Source organism: Medicago sativa, chromosome 4 (genome assembly GCF_051527215.1).
Source record: "Medicago sativa cultivar Bolivia chromosome 4, Bolivia_mono, whole genome shotgun sequence".
NCBI lineage: Eukaryota > Viridiplantae > Streptophyta > Magnoliopsida > Fabales > Fabaceae > Medicago > Medicago sativa.
The window spans coordinates 95,873,477-95,894,889 of NC_140752.1; the positions used below are offsets into that span (position 1 = coordinate 95,873,477).

General features: G+C 36.1%; 2 protein-coding genes across 2 annotated transcripts; one reads left to right on the forward strand and one right to left on the reverse strand.

Annotated features, from left to right (window-relative positions):
• Positions 1-9,403: 9,403 nt before the first annotated feature.
• Positions 9,404-12,410, forward strand: LOC146934184 (short-chain dehydrogenase TIC 32, chloroplastic-like). Its single transcript, XM_085706056.1, has 8 exons — positions 9,404-9,548; positions 9,628-9,859; positions 10,329-10,408; positions 10,540-10,693; positions 10,859-10,937; positions 11,255-11,339; positions 11,775-11,821; positions 11,947-12,410. The coding sequence occupies exons 1-8, from the start codon at positions 9,443-9,445 to the stop codon at positions 12,106-12,108; spliced, it is 945 nt and encodes a 314-aa protein (XP_085562182.1). The 5' UTR covers positions 9,404-9,442; the 3' UTR covers positions 12,109-12,410.
• Positions 12,411-12,528: 118 nt separating this feature from the next.
• LOC146934185 (mitogen-activated protein kinase kinase kinase YODA-like) lies at positions 12,529-19,462 on the reverse strand. The gene is made up of 12 exons (XM_085706054.1): positions 19,294-19,462; positions 16,647-17,444; positions 15,839-16,546; positions 15,476-15,563; positions 15,179-15,241; positions 14,888-15,048; positions 14,704-14,779; positions 14,506-14,565; positions 14,310-14,417; positions 13,904-14,140; positions 13,545-13,645; positions 12,529-13,278 (listed from the first exon to the last, which is right to left on the reverse strand). Exons 2-12 carry the CDS (start codon positions 17,216-17,218, stop codon positions 12,759-12,761), a joined length of 2,694 nt encoding a protein of 897 aa, XP_085562180.1. The 5' UTR covers positions 17,219-17,444; positions 19,294-19,462; the 3' UTR covers positions 12,529-12,758.
• Between the last annotated feature and the right edge of the window lie 1,951 nt (positions 19,463-21,413).

Sequence of the window (21,413 nt, forward strand, 5' to 3'; positions counted from 1 at the left end):
TTAGAAGCACAATCAAAAGCAACAAAACAATGTGTAGCACCAGTATCAATAATAGCAACTAAAGGAGTATTGTTAATATAACAAGTACCTCTGATCAAACGATCCTCATTTTCAGTCTGAGTACCAGTCAAAGCAAACACTTTCCCTCTAGTCTGAGTCCTCTTCGGATTCGTACACTGAGACCCAATATGACCCTCTTCTTTGCAGTTAAAACACACAATGTCCGCATGCTTACACTCTGCAAGTGTATGTCCTTTACTGCCACAACGAAAGCACCGTTTAATATCCTTAGTACAAGCATTACTCTTATGGCCTTTCTCGCCACAAGTGTAACAAACAACCTCAGCACCAGCATCCTTCTTATTTGACCTCCTCTCATCATTAGCTCTTCCTTTTCCTTTGTCAGCAGGAGCACTGTAAGGCTTTGGGCGACTTTGTTGGCCCTTACCCCTCTTCTCACTCATAATCTTATAATGAGCTTTGCTGTCATCTTCATAGATTCTGCATCTGCTCACCAAGGCAGAAAAGTCACGGATCTGTTGGTAACCAATGGCTCGCTTAATATCAGCACGCAAACCATTCTCAAACTTGATACACTTGGAGAACTCAGCATTGTCCCCCGTGTAGTTTGGATAGAACTGAGCCAGCTCCACAAACTTTGCTGCATACTCTGTCACCGACATGTTTCCTTGCTTTAGCTCAAGGAACTCGATCTCTTTTCTCCCGCGAACATCCTCAGGAAAATATCTGTTTAGGAATTCTCTCTTAAACACAACCCAAGTAATAACTGCATCATCCTGCTCTAAGGTAGGTTGGAGGCTCACCCACCAGTCATCAGCTTCCTCAGCCAGCATATGCGTTCCAAAACGCACCTTCTGATCATCGGTACATTGCATAACTCTGAAAATTCTCTCAACCTCCTTGAGCCACGTCTGTGCTCCATCAGGGTCGTACCTTCCTTTGAAGGTAGGAGGATGATTTCTCAGAAAGGTCTCCAACATCCTCACATCCGCATTCGCACCAGCACCAGCATTTGGATGTTGTCCCACAGCTTGGGCTACAGCTTCCAAAGCAGCAGCAATCGCAGCATCATTTCTTCCAGCCATTCTAGTCCTCTTATAGCAAATAAGATTCGCAGCCTCCAGGTCTCTTCTCTGCACAACACACAACGTTTAGAATATCATAATAGTGGTATTCCAACTGCTAAGGACACAACTCGACTCACTACTTGGCCGGACGGACCGACCTGCTCTGATACCAATTGTAACACCCCGTTTTCCCAACATAAAAATTTCATTTAAAATCAGAGTATTTAATTCATAACGGAATGTCACACACTACTTTAACATCTCAAAATAGATAATAATAATTATCCTTCAAATTCAACATCATGAAAATCTTAAACTGTTGCAGCGGAAAATAGTTCAACATTTAAAAGTCTTGGCACGCAGGCCTTATTGAAAAATCTCATAAATTAGTTCATAAAAGAGACACGTAAGGAATAGAAGTAAATGCAAGCCCCCATCCCGTTACGTATCAGAGCACCTAGACACCGACTGAGAGTCCACTCATGAACTCCTCTAATCTTTATTACCTGCACATTACCCACGGTCGAGGCAACATATACGCAGAAGGGGTGAGATTTCCTAATCAATACATTAAGAATATAATCCAATAAAATGCATTTAACAATTTAAACGTTAATAACATATCAACAAGTAGCATATTTTTCATTTCATAACAAATGCAATCATCAAATACCATTACTAATTTTCATCACAAATCATAATCAACTTAACACTCAACTTGACGACACAACTCATCTTTGACCATGCAACTCTATCAATTCAACAACAACTTGACAACACAACTCATCTAGACCATGCAACTTTATCAACTTGACAACAACTCGACAACTTAAACATCATGAGACTTCTTGATATGCAGATGCATGTGGTACCAATCAACAACAAATGAGCATAATAGGCTCTTCAACGTGTGAGCACAAAGGCTGCCGGGCCTAAAGCCCCCAACTTTAATGAGCACAAAGGCTGCCGGGCCTAAAGCCCCCAACTTTAATGAGCACAAAGGCTGCCGGGCCTAAAGCCCCCAACTTTAATGAGTATGCAATGAACTCAACTTCCAACAACTTAGACAACGACGTGTACAACTCATACGACTCATAATCATGGACCACTTCTTAAATTCCAACAACATAGACCGACTCATGCAACCTCAAAACACTAACAGTCGACAACAGCAAACAGCAGCAACATACAACAATTAACAACGCTTGAATGTGTTAACATTCACATAAAGAATTAATTACATCAATGTAAAGATCATAAAACATCATTATAGCATTCATGCAGCAACACTTCTAATTTCAGTCACCATAACAGACTTCTGGAGCTTATGAAAGCATCCTAAACAGCTCTCTAACTTACTCCTAAGGTCATCTCAAGACTACACGTGCGAAAGGATCGCATCGGGACAATTTTGGGCAACTAACAGCCTAACTCGCAGTGGCGAGTAACTTTGCTCGCAATGGCGAGCAAAGCGCACATTCTGGGATTCCTAAGGTCCTGCTCGCAATGGCGAGCTATCTTGCTCGCAATGGCGAGTGTTTGGTTACTCGCAGTTGCGAGTTGTTCTGCTCGCAATGGCGAGCGATGGCTCCTAGCTCGCAATTGCGAGTGTTCTTGCTCGCAGTTGCGAGCGATGAATGTCAGTACGGCCAGAAACCTAAAAATCTCAACTTTTCACCTATTCTCATGTTTCTTTCATCCAATTAGCATCTAATTATCATCTTAGGCAATATCTAAGGTCTGTACACTAATTTTGCATCATTCTAACATCTTTTCATGGTTCAATCATCAAAATCGGTCTTAACCCTAATTCCCAATTCTCACCAAAACTTAACCTAATCATGTTAAATTCATTCTACAGAATTACACTCTTAATAATATGGAAAATTAGTCTCACCCTTACCTTGTAATTGCAGAATCGATAGCCTCTCCCTCTGGTTCTCCTCTTCTGACTTTTCTCCCTTTTCTCCAAAAGCGTTTCACGTAAAAACGTTTCCCACTTATGTCTGTATTATTTATTTACTCTTATTACTCATCTCACCTATAAACTTACTCTTTCCACCTCACAGCCCAACTTCTAATATTTTTATTTTATTTCTAATATCTTATTTTATTTAATAATAAAATAAGTCACACCAACATAACAACTTCACAACATCATATACTCCACATAATTTCTTCATAAATCGTATAACTTACTCAAATCATAAATCACATAAATTACTCAAATTATAAATCATATAAGCATATATTTATAAATATATTCTAAACTTCATTGAATTAATTAAATAGTTAAGACGGGCGTTACACCGTGCTGATGTCGAGCCTGATGTCGAGCATCAGCAGGAGCAGCAGCAGTATATGGAGCAGGAGCAGGAGCAGGCTGATGTGGAATTGCAGCGTATGGATGAGCAGAAGTTTGAGGAGGAGCTGCATGGTATGGACGAGGAAATGGAAGATGTTGAGCCACGACGAAGGAGAAAGAAGAAGGTGGTGGACCCTGAGCCACTACACGACTATCCCGGTGGCCCACACCAGACTGGCCTGCTTTTGAGGTACCATGTGCACGTGGTCAGGAAGGCGGCTGATGGCGTGGTATGTACTGTTAAACTCACTTTATATCTGAAACTCACTTTATATCTGAAACTGCATGTTTATGTACTGTTAAATCTTACTGGTTTATTTATTGTTAAATATGTTTGTGAAGCCATGAATTTAAACTCACTTTATTAATTTTAATTATTTGCAGCGGCGAGGAAAATTAAAATGCATCAACAACGGAAAGAAGATAGAAGCGATGCATAATGATGACACTAGACCTATCATGGCTGCACGGTGGTGGGAGAACAGATTGCATGCCACAGGCCCTGGTTGGCTCCAGGATACCAGCTACACCATTATTGACCGTGGGCTGGTTTGTGCGTTCGTGGAGAGGTGGCACGAGGAGACTTCCAGCTTCCACCTTCCGTTTGGGGAGATGACTGTCACACTTGATGATGTGGCCTCTTTGCTGCATATCCCCATTGACGGCATGCTCCTGTCCCACGGGTCCATATCATGGGACGAGGCGGTGGAATGGATGGTGGAGTACTTGGGGTCTGATCTGGGTGATGCTCTTAAAGAGGTCGAGAAGACCAAAGGTGCACATTGCAGATTTAGCTACTTGGAGACAATATTCAAGGAGCGTTTGAAGGAGCATAGGGATTTGGCGGCCGAGTATGGTGTGACTGAGGAGGTGCGGAGGTTGCGGGACCAGGTTGTCCGCATATATTTGCTGTACTTGGTGGACATCACGATCTTCAGTGACAAAAGCCAGTGGGTTGTGGATGTTGTCTACCTGAAGTACTTCAGAGACCTTGATCTTTATGCTGGTTTTTCATGGGGAGCTGCGGCACTAGCTCACTTGTATAAGGAGCTCAACAATGCTGCACGTTGGAACACCAGTCAGGTGGCAGGATACCTGAGTTTGTTGCAGGTATAAATTAAGAACTATGTTTTATTTTATTTAAATGTAAGTGTATATGGTTTGTATATTTATATGTGGTTGTCTTTGGTGCAGGCTTGGGTGTTTCATCACTTCCCAGGTATGGGAAGCAAGGATGTCTGGGACGCATATGTAGAGCATCAGTATCCCCGCGCGATGATTTTTTACCACTGCAGGGTTTAGGCACGGTGGACAACTACAGGAACTATCTAGATGCGCTGGATTTGACGAGGGTAGTCATGGCCCCATATGCTGTGCACCGTCAGGCACGTCAGTTTGAGCGGGTCAGCCTTTACTCTGGATGGTTGAGATGCGGAGAGCGCATGGTGAAATATCTGCCGGAGAGGGTGCTTCGCCAGTTTGGGTTTGTTCAGACCATACCGAGACATCCCGTTCAGAGTGCACTTGTTGATGTTAACTTGTCGGAGATCACAAACCGCTTTCAGCGTGCACTTGATTATGCGCTGACACCTCAGGAGTTGGGAGAGACTGCAGTTCATGGTGTGGAGGTAGCTGATGGATACATCGAGTGGTTTTACCAGGTGTCTCATCCACGCATGATTCTTCCAGATATGCCAGTACCGGTGCCGAGGCCACCAGAGCGTGAGGTCCTTGATGCCCAAGCTGCTCAAGATGATGGAAACCTTGCGTACTTACAGCTTAGCGGAAGGATGAGCCGCATCAGAGACCACATCTATGTTGTGATGAGAAGCGGTCTGGTGTTGAAAGGGACTGAGGAATGGCAACATTTGGAGGATGCGTTGAGAGAGGTGCATGATGCAAAAGTTTACCGTCGTCGGGCAGCTACTGAGGGTGGCAGGGGTGGTGGCAGAGGCGGCGGTGGTACGGGTGTAGTTATTAGGGGCTGATAGTATTTTATGTAATTTTAATGTTTGAATATTTTGGATAATTATGTTATGTACCATTTGGATAATTATGTTTTATTAAAGTTTAAAAATTATATTGTGTTGTTAATTTTAATGTTATAATTTGCTTTGTTGGTTTGCATATGGTCAAAGGCCAAAAAAATTGACTGAATCAGCTCTAAAACAGTGGCTCAGCCAAAACAGATGGCTTCTGCCTCTGTACTGATGCATTCCAGATTATATAATCCGGACATGTTTAGTACATTCTGGATTATATAATCCGGAACCATCATTCACCACCCCCTTTTGTTGACTTTCAATGGGGTGATTTACACGTTTCGGATTATATAATCCGGAATCTATCTAACTTTTTCGGATTATATAATCCGGAACTATATTTCATAACTGGCATCATCATCCTTCAGGGTGGATGAAGTGCCAAAATAGTCGTATAAATCCGGATTTAATATTCCGGAATAACTTCGGATTATATAATCCGGACTAGGGGTATTTTGGGAAAAAAAAATAGGGCGCGCGAGGAAAGACATAGGGTGGAAAAAGTAAATCTCTTATAAATCCTCTTACTTATATGTTTTTTCAAAGCCCTAGGAGGTTCTTAATTTGATCCATTCATATAAGCACCCTCAAGATTCCATTCACTCATATGGACACACTCCCCCATAATTGGAACACATCCACTTGAATTATTGTTGTTGCACTTAATAAGATACTTCATCTTACCACCGTTTTGAAGAAGACTTTCGACATAAGGAGTCGGTTGAACCCTCTGTCGAACCATAAGTTCTGATATCATTGTTGAGTCAGAGGCGCCTCAGACATCATCCACATTGGACCAAGATCAACCACACAAGTATGTTATATACCATATTTTAACCCAAAATCTTACAACTTTATGTGTCCTCTCACTCGTATACTTCTCAACCTTCACTTTTTCAAGTGATGTGCGGCTTCAAAGTTACTTCACACTTCCACAACATCACCTTCAAAAGTAGATAACCAATAAGGGAGCAAATTGTTTTTGCACATACGACCAAAGTTACCACAACGACCATGAATGCACATACCATAACTAATTTTCCTCAATTGTTGAAAAACCTCATTGGTGGAGGTCGCCAACTATCCGGATTATCATTTTGAGCTCCACCTTCTACAACATCATTTTACTCCTTCGCCTTTATTCATTCACAAAGAAAATGAATATGGTCCCACACTACTCACTTGGTGAAGATGTTGCACCATGGAAAATACCGCTTGAAAACTAACAATTTGGAATTTTTTCGTTACTTATCATAGTAAGATTGTCAAATTGGTTCTTATAATTCTTTCAACTTTTGCAAGTTTGTCCTTCAAAAATTGCAAATCGACCCATTTAAATTTTCAAAATTTGTAAATTGATCCCAATTTTTTAAATTGGTCCTATTTTTAGAGTTTGAAATTGGCCTCGCAGCTTGTAGAAATTGCATAAAAATAGCCTAACAAAATTTAAGAGTGGAGAGTTTTATTATTTTATCCAAACAATTTTTTTATAAATGAAGATAATTCAATTAAAGCGTTATAACCTTGAGGTATCAAGTTCAAATATCCTTAAACACGGTTGTAAAATAGTAGTTAATGTCACTTTAATTAATAAAAAATTTCTCATTTCCCAATTTTCTTTTAAAACAAATTGAAGCATTGCCAAAAATTCTAATTTTTCTAGAATTCCCGATTAACAAAGGTATTCTAAAGAATTTGATGTTTTTTTTTTGGTGAATTTGAAAGGATTTGATATATACTCATCTAAAAATACTTCAGGTATATTAAAGGAAATAAAAAAAGTTTTATAAAATAAAATAATACAATCTCTTCAACAAAAGAAGAAAAGAAGTAATACTCACAGCTCACTCTTTGATATAAATGCTGTAGCTGCCTTGCAGAAAATAAAAGAGAGAGCATGAAAGAGCAAAGTGAAACAGTGTCCTTTAAAACTCAATTTATTGGGTGATTAAATGATAAAAATTCAACTGAATAAGTGAAGTGTTCGTAGTTCAAACTCTGACCCTATACATATATAGTGGAATTTTAAAGAACTCATTTTATTGTTTTAAGTGGATTTATTTGTGCTAACTCAACCAATTTTTTTGAAAAATGATATTTGTACAACCATTTTGTGACAACTTTTGAGACAATTTTCTCTTTCATACTCACATTATGTTTTTATTTTCTTTGGTTTTTGTGTCAATACATGGATTTTTTTTATATATTTTGGTTTTTTCATAAGTTGTTTGTTCAAATAACATACCTCAATTTTTTATAGCCGTGTATTTTTTACTCCAATGAGAAATTTCATCCTTAAGTACATGAACTCACAAATATCATTTTTCTCCCTTCTACATTTCATGCTAAAAATTCACATTTTTTAACTTGGCAGCCGCACAACCATCTTTTTTCTTCTTCATCCACTCAAGAAGTAATTTTCTATGTATTTGTGTTGTTCAATGTATTTTATCAATTTAAATGAATAAATATCTTGTATAATAAAAAACAATATGAAATTTGACTACATAATCAAAATTCCCATACAACAAGTTTTGGTTCCTTATTGTTTTCAAATCAACTTATGTGTATTTTTTACAATTTTCAATGAATTTTTACAAATATGTTTAAAATATTATAAGAATATCTCATAAAAATTTAGAACATTTCAACAAAATATGAATTAAACACCAAAACAACATTTTACTGCTAAGAAATGTCTATGCGATTCTTATTTGATATGTTTTAACCATGTCCTTCATTTCCTTTTTCTTTTAGCTAAACCAATCCTTCATTTTATTCATACATAACCATAAGTTCTCCCTCTAATAATTTTCACTTTTAAAGTTTGTTCATTTTTGCCAATATTACTTTAGTTATTTATTACAGAGAAATATATATATATATATATGGTTATGATAGAAGACACCTTTTGTGAAGGTGTCTTTTATCAAGTTACTCTATGAGCATTTGTTAAAAGACACCAACTACTTTTTATGAAGGTGTCTTTTATCAAAGTTATAACTAAAAAAGTGAAAATCACACCTTGAGGTGTGACTTGATAAAAGACACCACACTACTTTTTATGAAGGTGTCTTGTAACATAACCCATATATATATATATATATATATATATATATATATATATATATATATATATATATATATATATATAATGAGATATTTTTGTCGGACAGCAGTCAGACCGGCAATGTTGTATGGTACGGAGTGTTGGGCGGTTAAGAGTCAACACGAGAGTAAAGTAAGCGTAGCGGAGATGCGGATGTTGCGTTGGATGAGTGGTAAGACTAGACAGGATAGGATTAGGAATGGCACTATTAGAGAGAGAGTGGGGGTAGCACCTATAGTAGAAAAGTTGGTAGAAAATAGGCTTAGATGGTTTGGACATGTAGAGAGAAGACCCGTAGATACCGTTGTAAGAAGAGTAGACCAAATGGAGGAGAGTCAGGTTAAAAGAGGTAGAGGAAGACCTAAGAAAACCATTAGAGAAACCATTCGAAAAGATTTAGAGGTCAATGAGTTGGATCCAAATATGGTTTTTGATAGAACACTATGACGTCATTTGATCCATGTAGCCGACCCCACTTAGTGGGATAAGGCTTGGTTGTTGTGTAAGGTTATTACAGAAGAAAAAAAAATTCCCTAAAAAAAGTAATTAAATAATTATATAAAAAATAACAAATTTTATTGATGATATTAGTATGTGTAAAAAAACAAACCGACCAATTATGTAATGTTTCTGGTCAAAGAACAGTTACCAGTAATAATGTTCCAGCGGAGCATCCATTAAGAAACAACTTTTATTATACCAAAAAAAAAAAAAGGAAATACTTTTATTACAAAAATACGATCATTAAAATATCAGATCATGCAAATATAATCTTAAACATTAATAATAATCAATCATCATCTCATTCTCAAACGCAAACCTTGTTTTGACTGTAAAAATGTGGTTTATTGGTTGGAAAGGACCATCTGGATTCTCAGCTTCATCAACTGCCGAACAAGTCACTCATGGAATTGATGGAACCTCTCTCACTGCAATCATCACTGGTTTTTTCTTGTTCAATTTATTGTGTTTTTTATTCCTCAAAAACTGAGTTAGATGAATTAATGATTTGATTATTTTCAGGAGCATCAAGTGGTCTTGGTCTGGAAACAAGCAGGATTCTTGCTATGCGTGGTGTACATGTTGTTATGGCAGTTAGGAATGTGAAAAATGGTATAGATATCAAAGAAACTTTACTTAAGGAAATTCCAGCTGCTAAGATTGATGTTTTTGAGTTAGATCTTAGCTCTTTCGCATCTGTTAGGAAATTCGCAGCAGATTTTAATTCCTCTGGTCTTCCACTCAATATTCTAATGTAACAATTTCTAACCATACATATGGATTCATATTATTATTTAAATTTCGACTAAATACCTAAATTGGTACTTGAAATTGTCGGGTTGTATCAATCTAGTCCCTTGCGTTATCGAAATCTTTAAATGATCTCTGAAATTGCAAAATTTTAATAAAATCTTTGCATCCATTTGAATTTGTAGGGACTAGAATGACATTAAGTGTGTAATATCAGAGATGAATTTGAAACTAAGTGACTAATGTCAGAAGATCTAGATAGATGGATGAAGTTGATTACCATTTAGCAATTCTAGAGATCATTTTGTAATATTGATAGGTTGATACGATCCAACAATTTCGAGAACCAAGTTGGTTATTTATTCACTCTTTAAATTTTAGATTGAGCAGCAAAAAAATACTACTACATACCTTTATGTATAGATTGCAGATTTGGAAGTTGAATCAAATAATATAGTCTTTTTCTTTTCAAGTAACAATGCAGGGACGATGGCTACTCCATTCATGCTTTCTCAAGACAATATTGAATTGCAGTTTGCAACCAATCACTTGGGTAATTAATATATGTTTCCTCACACTATAGCATAAATCTTTCTAAATGATATAACTGATAGAAAGTTGTTATTTACTCTCTGATAATGTCCAAAACAAAAATTGAAGGTAATATTTGATAGTATTTTGTAGGCCATTTTCTGTTGACAAACCTTTTATTAGAGACTATGAAAAAAACTGTAAGGGAATGCAACCGGGAAGGAAGGATAGTTATTGTATCATCAGAGGCTCACAGATTTTCATATAGTGAAGGGATTCGTTTCGATAAGATCAACAACGAATCAGAGTAATTATCTAGTTGGAATGTTTAATTTTTAATTATTCTTTCCTTTATCTGCTACAAGGCTCATTCTATTAAGTTTTTTATTTTATTAAATGTTAATCATCATGTTCAGTGTTCTAAGTTCCCAGAATTTTATAATTTCCCACTTCCCTGTTTGATTCTTTACAGATACAGCAGTTATTTTGCTTATGGACAATCCAAGCTTGCAAATATTTTGCATGCCAGTGAGCTTTCAAGGCGCTTGAAGGTATTATAGTCACACAAAACTGTTTATGCAATTTCATAAGATTCAATCTTATTTGGTGCAACCGTTAGAGTAACGTGATGGTAACTCGTTGACGGTTCGAGAAAATTTACCACTGTGTTTAAAGCAGTCTTATGGGACAACCAACTTATTAATATCGAGTTTATTGAAATCCAAGCGGAAGAAAATAGCTCGTTTGTCTACTGCATAGATTCCTCCCATTGTAAATAGCCTGCTTCAGTAATGGATTTTCTTGACTAGACGATGAACTTATTGGTTGAGTTTGATGTTGAACCCTTGCATATTCCTTTGTTTGACAGGAAGAAGGAGTGCAAATAACTGTTAACTCCCTTCATCCTGGTACAATTGTTACAAATATTCTGCGGCACCATGGCTATTTCAATGGTTAGTATATATACCATTTTCAACTATTGCTGATTAAGTATCCTTTTTGTTTGGAATAGGTCTGATGTCCTATTCGGTTCTGGTTGGTCATATTGGTTAACACTGATGTAATATATAATATTAGATCTATCCTTATTTGTAAGACTCCACTGACCAAACCAAAAGAATTAAGTATTTTTTTTGTGTTAAATTTGTCAATAATGTATACTCTATTCCCAAAGTTATCCTTTAGTTATTAAGATAAATAAATAGTTGGTCTTTTAATTCTCTTCATTTAATCAAGATATTTCCAAATTTTACAATAGGATCTTACAAATAGAGACGGATGTAGTAATATTGTTCTCATGCTATGTACGAGTCATACTAACCGGTTATTTTTGTACATAATTTCTCCTTGTTTTGGATTTTTGTTCATGTGTCGCTCGATTTTTGCAGCCATTGCTAATATGGTGGGCAAGTACTTCCTTAAAAATGTCCAACAGGTATTTTGCCACAGGCTCACAATTTTTTAGTCAACATGCATGCAAGTCATCTGCAGCTAGTAGACTAAAGACTAATTGTTAGACCAGCTTTTTACTAATTGAATTGTGGTGGCACTCTTTTGTAGGGAGCTGCAACTCAATGTTACCTTGCATTGCATCCACAGGTCAAGGGTATATCTGGTGAATACTTTACGGATAGCAACAAGGCAAGCCCAACTTCTTTAGCCAAAGATACAAAGCTGGCACAAAAACTATGGGAATTAAGTGTAAGTTTGTCTACAAAGTAGGTTTGAGGTTTGTTTGACGCGGCTCTCTTGCTACACTGAACTAGAGCAAACTTCATATGTGCAAAAAACAACTATTTGTGTTAGAAATGCCTAGTGATGAAAAGTTTTACATCTTGAAACGTTTTAGTAATCAATAGCTCAGAGTATCCATTCATTACAGGTTTGAGATGGTTATTGTTCAAATCAAGCAGTATATAGTTCGTTTCAGACTTGATCCATTGTAGCATTCCATTGCATTGTATACTGTTAGAGTTGCCAAGCACTAACTCTGAATAAAAGTTCTCAAACTTGTAGACACATAATCCCACTCGATCATTAGCAAATTATTTTAAAAGCAAAAGCCGGGGTGCATTCTTATTTTTAAAAATTGGTTTATTTAAAATATGCAGTTATTGAGAAAAATATTGCATTCAACTGTGATTGAGTTTGTAACCATCTTTACTCAAGACATTTGTATCTGTATTGGCACTAATACCCTTTGCAGCTAAAATTTGTACCCTTTGCAGCGCAAAGTAAAGTTAGTAATGTACATTTGCCTAAAAAACTAAATATATTTTAAACAGGACTGGATGCTACTGCTATAAATGCACATGCAGCATCCACTTTGTAAAATACACAAATTTCTATCATGCTACTGCTATAAGCTATAATCATAAGCCATCCATGCGATCAGCCACTGGTGCTCCAGACTTACGATGTATAGGTGCATTTGGCCTCACATTATCCCTCACCAACTGTTGTTGAGACGCACAATCAGCCAAACATGCCTTCTCATTACGAAATTCTCTTCGGACTCCCTCAACGGCCCGCCTATTTTGGTTTGCAAGAGCATTATTTTCAGGTGAAATTATATCCCGTCTAGCTTGAATATTTCTCTGAAACTGACCCTGCTTTGGACCCTCCTGATAAGCAGTGCCTCCATTTGACTGAAAACCAGTTGGAGACTTTTGGATTGTACCCAGAGCTTCCTGTGGGAATATAGGTTGCTTTGTTTGATGATATGGGATTTTCCCACTTCTAGGCTGCGGAGTAGATGGGCCAGATGCAGTATGAAGACCGGATGTTGGAGAGGGAGATATCATCCCGCTTGAATTCGTTGATCTAGAAGGCAAACGTAGCCCACCAGATGGAGAAACGGGACATGAGACGATCCTTTTTTTCTGAGCATTACTGAAAAGGAGCAAAAAAAAAACCTGAGTACATCTCCTTTCATATTAAAGAACTTTCCATAAAATTTTATTTAAACAGAAAATAGCATAGCCAATTTGACCAAATTTTCTATACGGCCATGACATCAAAATGCCTTAATCATCACTTTTCCTAATTACAAAGTAGAAGCTTAACCATTGCATTTCTTTTTCATGTGACCTTTCTCATGCTTAAGTGTGTGTGTGTGTGTGTGTGTGTGTGAGTAATTGAGTTTGAGAGAGAAAGACCTTGATTCATAACCAGCTCTGAAGCTTCTAGTCGGAGGGATACCAGAGATACCAGCTGCTTCCGAGTCTAAACATGAATTATGTTTAGACTGTCCAATAGCCTAAAAGAAAAATTTGAAATGATCAATAAAGAACTTGTGCAATCTGTGAAAATCCAAACACAAATGAAGACAGATACACTTTATGGCTACCCAATATATTTTATTATATTTATTTTTAACATACCACACAACTCAACAAATTTACCTAAACAACATAATAGATATTAGATATGATTCACCTCAGAAAAATAATGCAGCTGTGCAAAGGATGATTGAATAAATGAAGGAATTGAATACGCAAGTGGGCAACACATTTACCAGAGATCTCATTGCATTTATAATAGCAGATGGGGATTCTGAAGAATCAGCATTCAGAATGAGTCTTTCCAGCGAAGCACTTTTAACAAATGGGTGCTGTAGAAGTTGACCAGCCGAAGGACGATCAAGTGGATCCCTTTGCAAACAAAGCCTGACAAAATCTTTCCCTTCTTCTGATAAATGATCTGGAATTGTAGGAAGTTCGCTGCTGTTCCCAATCTTAAACATAGCAGCAACCTTGAAGCATTGAGAGTGAAACAGTAGAAACAGGTTATTCAATCAATGTTTTGTTTCTATACAAGCATGTGCTCCAACTAAGATTCATATATTTGTGTCAGAAAATAGATTTGAAATGAACATGCAACAATATTCATAATTACTATAATATTTCTTCAAATTCACTCACCCCTTCATACTGGCCCCATGGAGGTTTTGTTGTTGCCATCTCCAAAACAGTGCAGCCCAGACTCCATATGTCAACAGCAAGATTACAACCATTTGAATTCTTTATAACCTATATAATTGAGGAAGTGACTCAAATGAGATTACTACGTACAGAAAGTCACTGACAAGATTTATGTGGACGCAGAAATCATACTTACCTCAGGTGCCATCCAGTAAGGACTTCCTTTAAAAGAAAATGAAAGAGCCTGCCCAGTTATCTGCAAAATATCCCGGATAAGCAATATTAGACACCATCTCATAATAGTTTAGGCAGAGATATTTTACTCAAGTCAAGTTATCCAAATCCCAAAGAGGTTCATCTTATACACATGAAGACATCTTATAAACGCTCTTACAATTTTTGCCATCCCAAAATCTGCTAGTTTTATTTGTCCATTAGGGTCCACCAATATGTTTGCACCTTTGATGTCCCTGATCAAAACCAAACCAACACAGATTGTTTTACAAATGACAACATCAATGAAATATGCTAATTGAATCATATTATACATAAAACATGTTGCCATCAATTAAACTCACCTGTGAACAGTGTTCTTTGCATGCAAATATGCAAGTCCTGAAAGAATCTGCCGGGTGTAATTCCGAATTGCAATTTCACCTAATTGTCCGTATTCTTGAAGCAATTTATAGATTGACCCACCGGAGACGTACTCCAAGTATATGTAAAGTTTGTCATCTACCTATTAGGTATAAAATTTTATAAAGCAGTTAACACAATCTGAACTTTTGAATCATGATTGTAAGCAAGCAAACTTGAAAGTGAAATCATTTACTGAATGACAAGTTGACAACAATAACAGAATAAAATACCGTCTCAGACCCATAATACTGGACTATGTTTGGATGCCGCAACTGACTTAGCAATGCAATTTCCTGCAAATGACATCACGTACATATGAATATTTATCATTTTATACAAACATACTCAGTCCAAAACTATCCTAGGGTTTTTCTCAAAGAAAAACAATGGAAATTGGAGGAAAGTAAATGTTTATTCTTAATTGTAAACTAGACATGTGATTTGGACTTCCCAAAAGAAAAGCAAGGGTTGTGGGGCGCGTAAAATGAATAAAGTTTGTTTCACCCAGTTTACACCAGCAAGCTTACTTGGCCAAGTTGCTGCGCACATTCACGTGATTTAGGGTCATCTGAAAGAAGGGTTACCTCCTTCATTGCACACATCTCGCCACTTTCTCTACATAAATCACAAGTTGAACCAAGTCAAACTTAAAAGTTGAAGGGGCTTAGTTAAAAAAAATGTGGATAAAGGACAATTTGAAAAACAGCAAATATCAATTTCGAATCAGGGCAAGAGTACACATAACAGATAAAGGATTAAACATGGGCAGATGCTAATTCAAATCTGATTTGCTTAGTGAGAATTCCATAATCATGCACACAAAAATGGGTATGAATATCGACAATAACAGCATAATAAATATTAATGTGTCTGGAACCCACTTAACAGACCTGCTGAAACCAAGATAAACATGTCCAAATGTTCCCCTTCCAAGCAAATGCCCTTTTGTCCAGCGTGAACCTGGGCTTGTAGCATTATCTGATCTGGCAGGACTTCGAGGGGCTGAAGGAGTTGAAGACGCAGAATAAGTCGGAGAAAACGGACAAGATTTAGTCACTTTTATTGGAGGAAGCGGTAACCGATAACTTTGTTGTTTCGTGACATCTGGACGTCTTGTAGGCAACTCTGCTGAGGCACCTCCAGCTTTTGGATGCAGAGGGCTGACATTACTGCTCTGTATCCTGGAACTGGGACCAGGGCTTGTCATTCTGGGACTCGGTATTGGTGAACACTCAGTGCTACACTTGTTGTGTGCCCTAAATGCTGATAGATCCCCGCCAACTGAATTATTACTAGAATCATGGCCTGAACCTGGACTAGAGCAGAGCCCAGAAGCTATATCTGGGTAGGGCTTTCCTGTCCATAATCCTGAGTTTAACACTTGCTCCGAACCAAACGCTCGCGTTGGACTTCTAGGACTAGACATTGAACTATCTGGAGCACTGCATAAACCACCCGGACGACCTATTTTCGGATGCAAAGGAACCCTTTTTGGCGAGGTAGACAAGTGCTTATTGTTGCACAATTTATGACCTGGTTTTGAGGATGCTCTTGAGTTTCTTTCGATAGTAATATGAGATTGATCTCTGCGTGCCACACTTTACAAACATTGAAACAATTTTAGTAATTGAATTAACAGAAAATAAGGCAAACACATTGAGAGCATTTAAAAATATGTATCGAGGTAAACAAATTCACCTGAAAGAATTGTTAATGGTGGCTTTGTTTCTATTTTCACAGTCAGATACCAAAGGACTAACAAGATGCAAATCAGATGAGTCACCACTGTCGATGGAGCTGTCACTGGAAACAGATGCAGTGACTATATCTCCTTCCACATCTGTAAATTCGTCCCTTATAGTTATATAACCAGGTTCTGGCAGGGGGAAATATATAGATGGTCTAGATGTAGGATCTCCTACGGCTCTTTCCAGTTTTGACATTAAAGTAATTCCAGAGTCTGCATTACTAACAGTAGGAAAGGACGATTCTGGCACTGTGAGTGGCCGACAATAACGATTGTCTGCAAAACTTAGGCAGCGGGACACACTTCGAGAGGGTGACGGTGATGTTGAAGGTCCGAAGGATCTAGATCCCTTCTTTGAGACAATGCCACCACGATGTTTCCTAAATCCTACTAATCTACAGCTGCTCTTCTCGTCTGAAACATTTTTTAATTTTCGCTGTATCATATCAAAAATGCTTTCCCGGTTTGTCTTCTTATTCTTCTTCACCTCCTTGGACGAAGACTTTCCCCACCATGGCGCCATGTCTTCGGAAAAGCTTTTGCACCAAACACACACAGAGAAAGAGAGAACAGGAAATACAAGCAAAACGCGGGTGTAAATTCACAATTGATACTGCAGCAAAGTCTATGAAAATGCTTGGAAGACTGAGTTCGGTAGATGGTGTCCGGCTAAATTCCACCGAAGCGCGCTGGCCAGTTTTTATAAAATATATAAATCATAGATGAGGCGTCCGTTGCACAATAACAACCTGCAATAGAAAGTTCCACTGTCAGTTTGTTCCCTCCAAAAATAAACGTATAACAAACAAAGTAACGACACAAAAGTACGAGGTCATTTCAAAGTAACAGATATACTATAACGGATCATCTATGTTTTATGTTGTAGACTATGGCAATTATTGAATCCCGCTACACGACAGATACAAGTATCAGATCATCTATACGGAAATTATTGAACTCTGCTACACGACAAATACAAATATCATTTAACGGATCATTTATATAGAAATTATTGAATCTCGCTACACGACAGATAAAGATATCATGTATATAACAAACAAAGTAACGACACAAAGGTACGAGGTCATTTCAAAGTAACAGATATCCTATAACGGATCATCTATGTTTATTTAAGTCTTTGTTTTATGTTGTAGACTATGGCAATTATTGAATCTCGCTACACGACAGATACAAGTATCAGATCATCTACACGAAAATTATTGAACTCTGCTACACGACAAATACAAATAGCATTTAACGGATCATTTATATAGAAATTATTGAATCTCGCTATACGACAGATAGAGATATCATGTCTATAACATATCTATATGGAAATTATTGAATCTCGCTACACGACAGATACAAATATCAAATCCCATATCATCTATGTTTACGCAATCTATGATTTATGGTTGCTACAACAATTATTGCATTCACTACACAACAGACATCATACAACTCATCTATGTTTAAGTAAGTCTTTTATTTATGTTGTAGACTGCGGCAATAATTGGATCACGCTACACGACAACATACATTACAGATGCTTTCAAATCCTAAACAAAAATCCACCGATTAAAAATTAGAAAGCATGCTAAGAATATCATGGTTTTAAAGCGTATAAGACAATTTCAATGCCAAACATTAATGTTAGATGATTTAGAAAAACATTTAATACTGAAGTGTCCCTTGATACCATGGAAACCATGGCTCGAACTTGTTCTTGAAAACACTCACTCATTTCACATTCAGAACAATAAAAGAGTGAACCACTAGCAAAGAAGTGATGAAGATAACTTATTAACTAAGTTTCTTCAAAACCAATAACTAGACAAAGTCCACTTAGACATGATTCACACCCCCAACACCCCCAACATGAAACAACACACACACACACACACACACAACAAACCTAAAGTTGGATAATTCAACAGATACCTTGGCATTTGAAATTTTTGAGTATTTCACCCACAGAACTATGTTTTCTACCAATGCAGTCAAAAATAGAGAATCAAAATGGAATATACATTTGCCAAAACCCTTCAAGACTCCTTTTCATAATTGTACTTTAAACACAAAATCTACATAATCATGTCTAATTAATTATCACCCCTTTCTTGAGAACAAAGTTGTCAACATAACAAACACACAAAAATTAGGTCTTTCATCCATTTGTCTCTATTTTTTTATCTTGAAAACCAGATAGCATAATCTCAAAATTTCGACAAATTTCGACAAATTGCATATACAACAGAAAATCATAAAAAATTGAACTCAGATCCAATTGCTTAACAAACTCCATAGAAATCAAATGGTAACCTTAAAAACAAAATTTACAAAAAAAAAAAAAAAATACTCAAAATCACAAACTCCAGCAGCTTCACAAAACATCATCAGCAAATGCATACACAAAAACTACAATTTTTGTGCACAGATCATTCAAATTCTGAAATTAAAAACATGCAAGTGATTCTTAAAGTCAATAGGTTTTAAAATCACGCACAATGTTTAAACCATGGCAAAAAAAAAATTATACCGTTGCATAAAAAAAAACACATACAGAGACACTGTGTAAGTAACCCTACATATACTCACAGTGTGTTACTTCGAACTGAAAACGACGACGTTTTGCTTCGAAGTTGAAAAGCCGAAGAAAATGTGCAAAGGATGGTAAATGAAGAAGAAGAAGAAGAGAATGTGAAATGAGAAAACGAAGAAAACACAAAAACAGTACACAGTTTTTAGTGTGTTTTTTTGTTCTCAAGCATTAAATTTAGTGGGAAATTAATAAATAAAATTGGATATTAAAAATTAAACAAAAATGAGAGATTCCGTGTGACGCGTCATGCGTGAACTGTCTAGCGGTCATGTTCTGGCCGTTGGATAGAATTCTATCACAAGATATGTGTGGGGTGATGCATATCATGTGGTGAGTGCAGTGAATCTTAAAACAGGGAATTTTACTCTTTAACGGAAACTTACTTAACTGCTCTATCAACGATATATCTCTCGGATTTTTTTTTTTTGGTACTAAATAGTAAATAGTACATTTTCCATCTTATAAACTATTATTTTTGTTTTATTATTGATGTTAGGATTAGGATCATTTATTGAGAGAGAAAATATAAGGATAATTTATGCCATTTAATATTTTTTGATTTTATTTTTTTTTGTTTTCTTTTTCCGTTTATTATTTCCATTTCTTTGTTTAATAATATAAGTAAGCAATTATGAGTATTTTTATATTAAGGTAAATTAAAAAAAAAACATCATTGTAAAGAATGTCAATGTTATGGAAATAAAACATAGCATTTGTGAATTTCTAGAAAAAGCTAAAATCATGTTTTATAAAATGATTCATGAATTTATTTAAAGGATATATTTTTTCTTACTATAAAATGTGAATGATTTTTAGGACTAAAGAGGGTGAACCAAACAAAGAATTTCACAAATTTATTTTTTTTACAAAAACAAAATAATATTCATTCATTTAAATTTGATAAAGTACATCAGATACGATAACATGTTTAACATCGCGAAAAACATAAAGGATGAATCTGCGAACAAACTCACATCACCCAAGTTGATAGCATACAACAACAAAATGGCTACAAATAATATGATAAAATTTAAGTCTCTGAAATATCCATGTTTCCGAATCTGCAACCTTGACGCTCAAATCACTGATTGAATTTGTAATTAAGTGAAGCCGAATTTTCAATACGAGCCAAACGAACACTACAACAAGAAACAAAATCAAACGGCGAACAACACAACGCCGCACTCAGACGACAAAATCACGAAAAAACACAAAAGAACAAACCTGATGCATGGAAACCACTTGTTTAGATTGAAAGAAATGGGAAAAAGATGCAATGGAGTGATTTTATGTCAAAGAACTATCTAAATCTGCCACATCCTTAACGAATGAATGAGAAAGAAAACTTATAGAGATGATGAAGTTTCTCTAACTAAAAAAATAAGGTTGACTTAAATGTCATGACTAAAAAACTAGTAAATTGTTTTGCTTTTTGTTATCTACAATATTGGATTGTAATAAAGGATCCAAATGTTAATTGTAATATTGAATTGTAATATTTATATTGGATTGTAATACTGTAGAGTTTAAAATATTAAAGTTAAATGTTAATTGTTTGTTTTTAATATCTTTTGAATAAAGGATAAAAAAAAAATATAAATTTTTAAGTTCGGGGGGATTTTGCACATAAGTGCAAAACTTCAGGGGATATTTGCAAAACGTCATGTTGACTAACAGAAGAATTTGACGGAGGGGGTAAATTGATTAACGTTGTGCAATTTCACGAGGGTAATTGAAGTTTTGTTAATGTCTGAGGGTTAATCGACGAAACTTACAATTTTAGGGGTAATGTCTATTTACTCATTTTTCCTTTTTTTTTTCTTCATTTTTTAGTGTTATTTTTCCTTTGAGAAAATAAAATTGTCACATTTCTCTTGTAGAGTTTAATTTTAATATATCGTCGAAGTAAAGAGTTTTCAGTGTCAACAAATCACAATCATTTATTCACGGAACTTTCGAAGTTGTTACGATAAAAGTTAAATGATTTTCATAATAAGATAGTTTTGATTTATTGAAAGTGTAATGAATCTTTTACAATGACGGTGTATATGACTTAATATTTTTTATAACGGTTTATTTTATAATTTCATTTGACCAAATAATATACCATTTATAC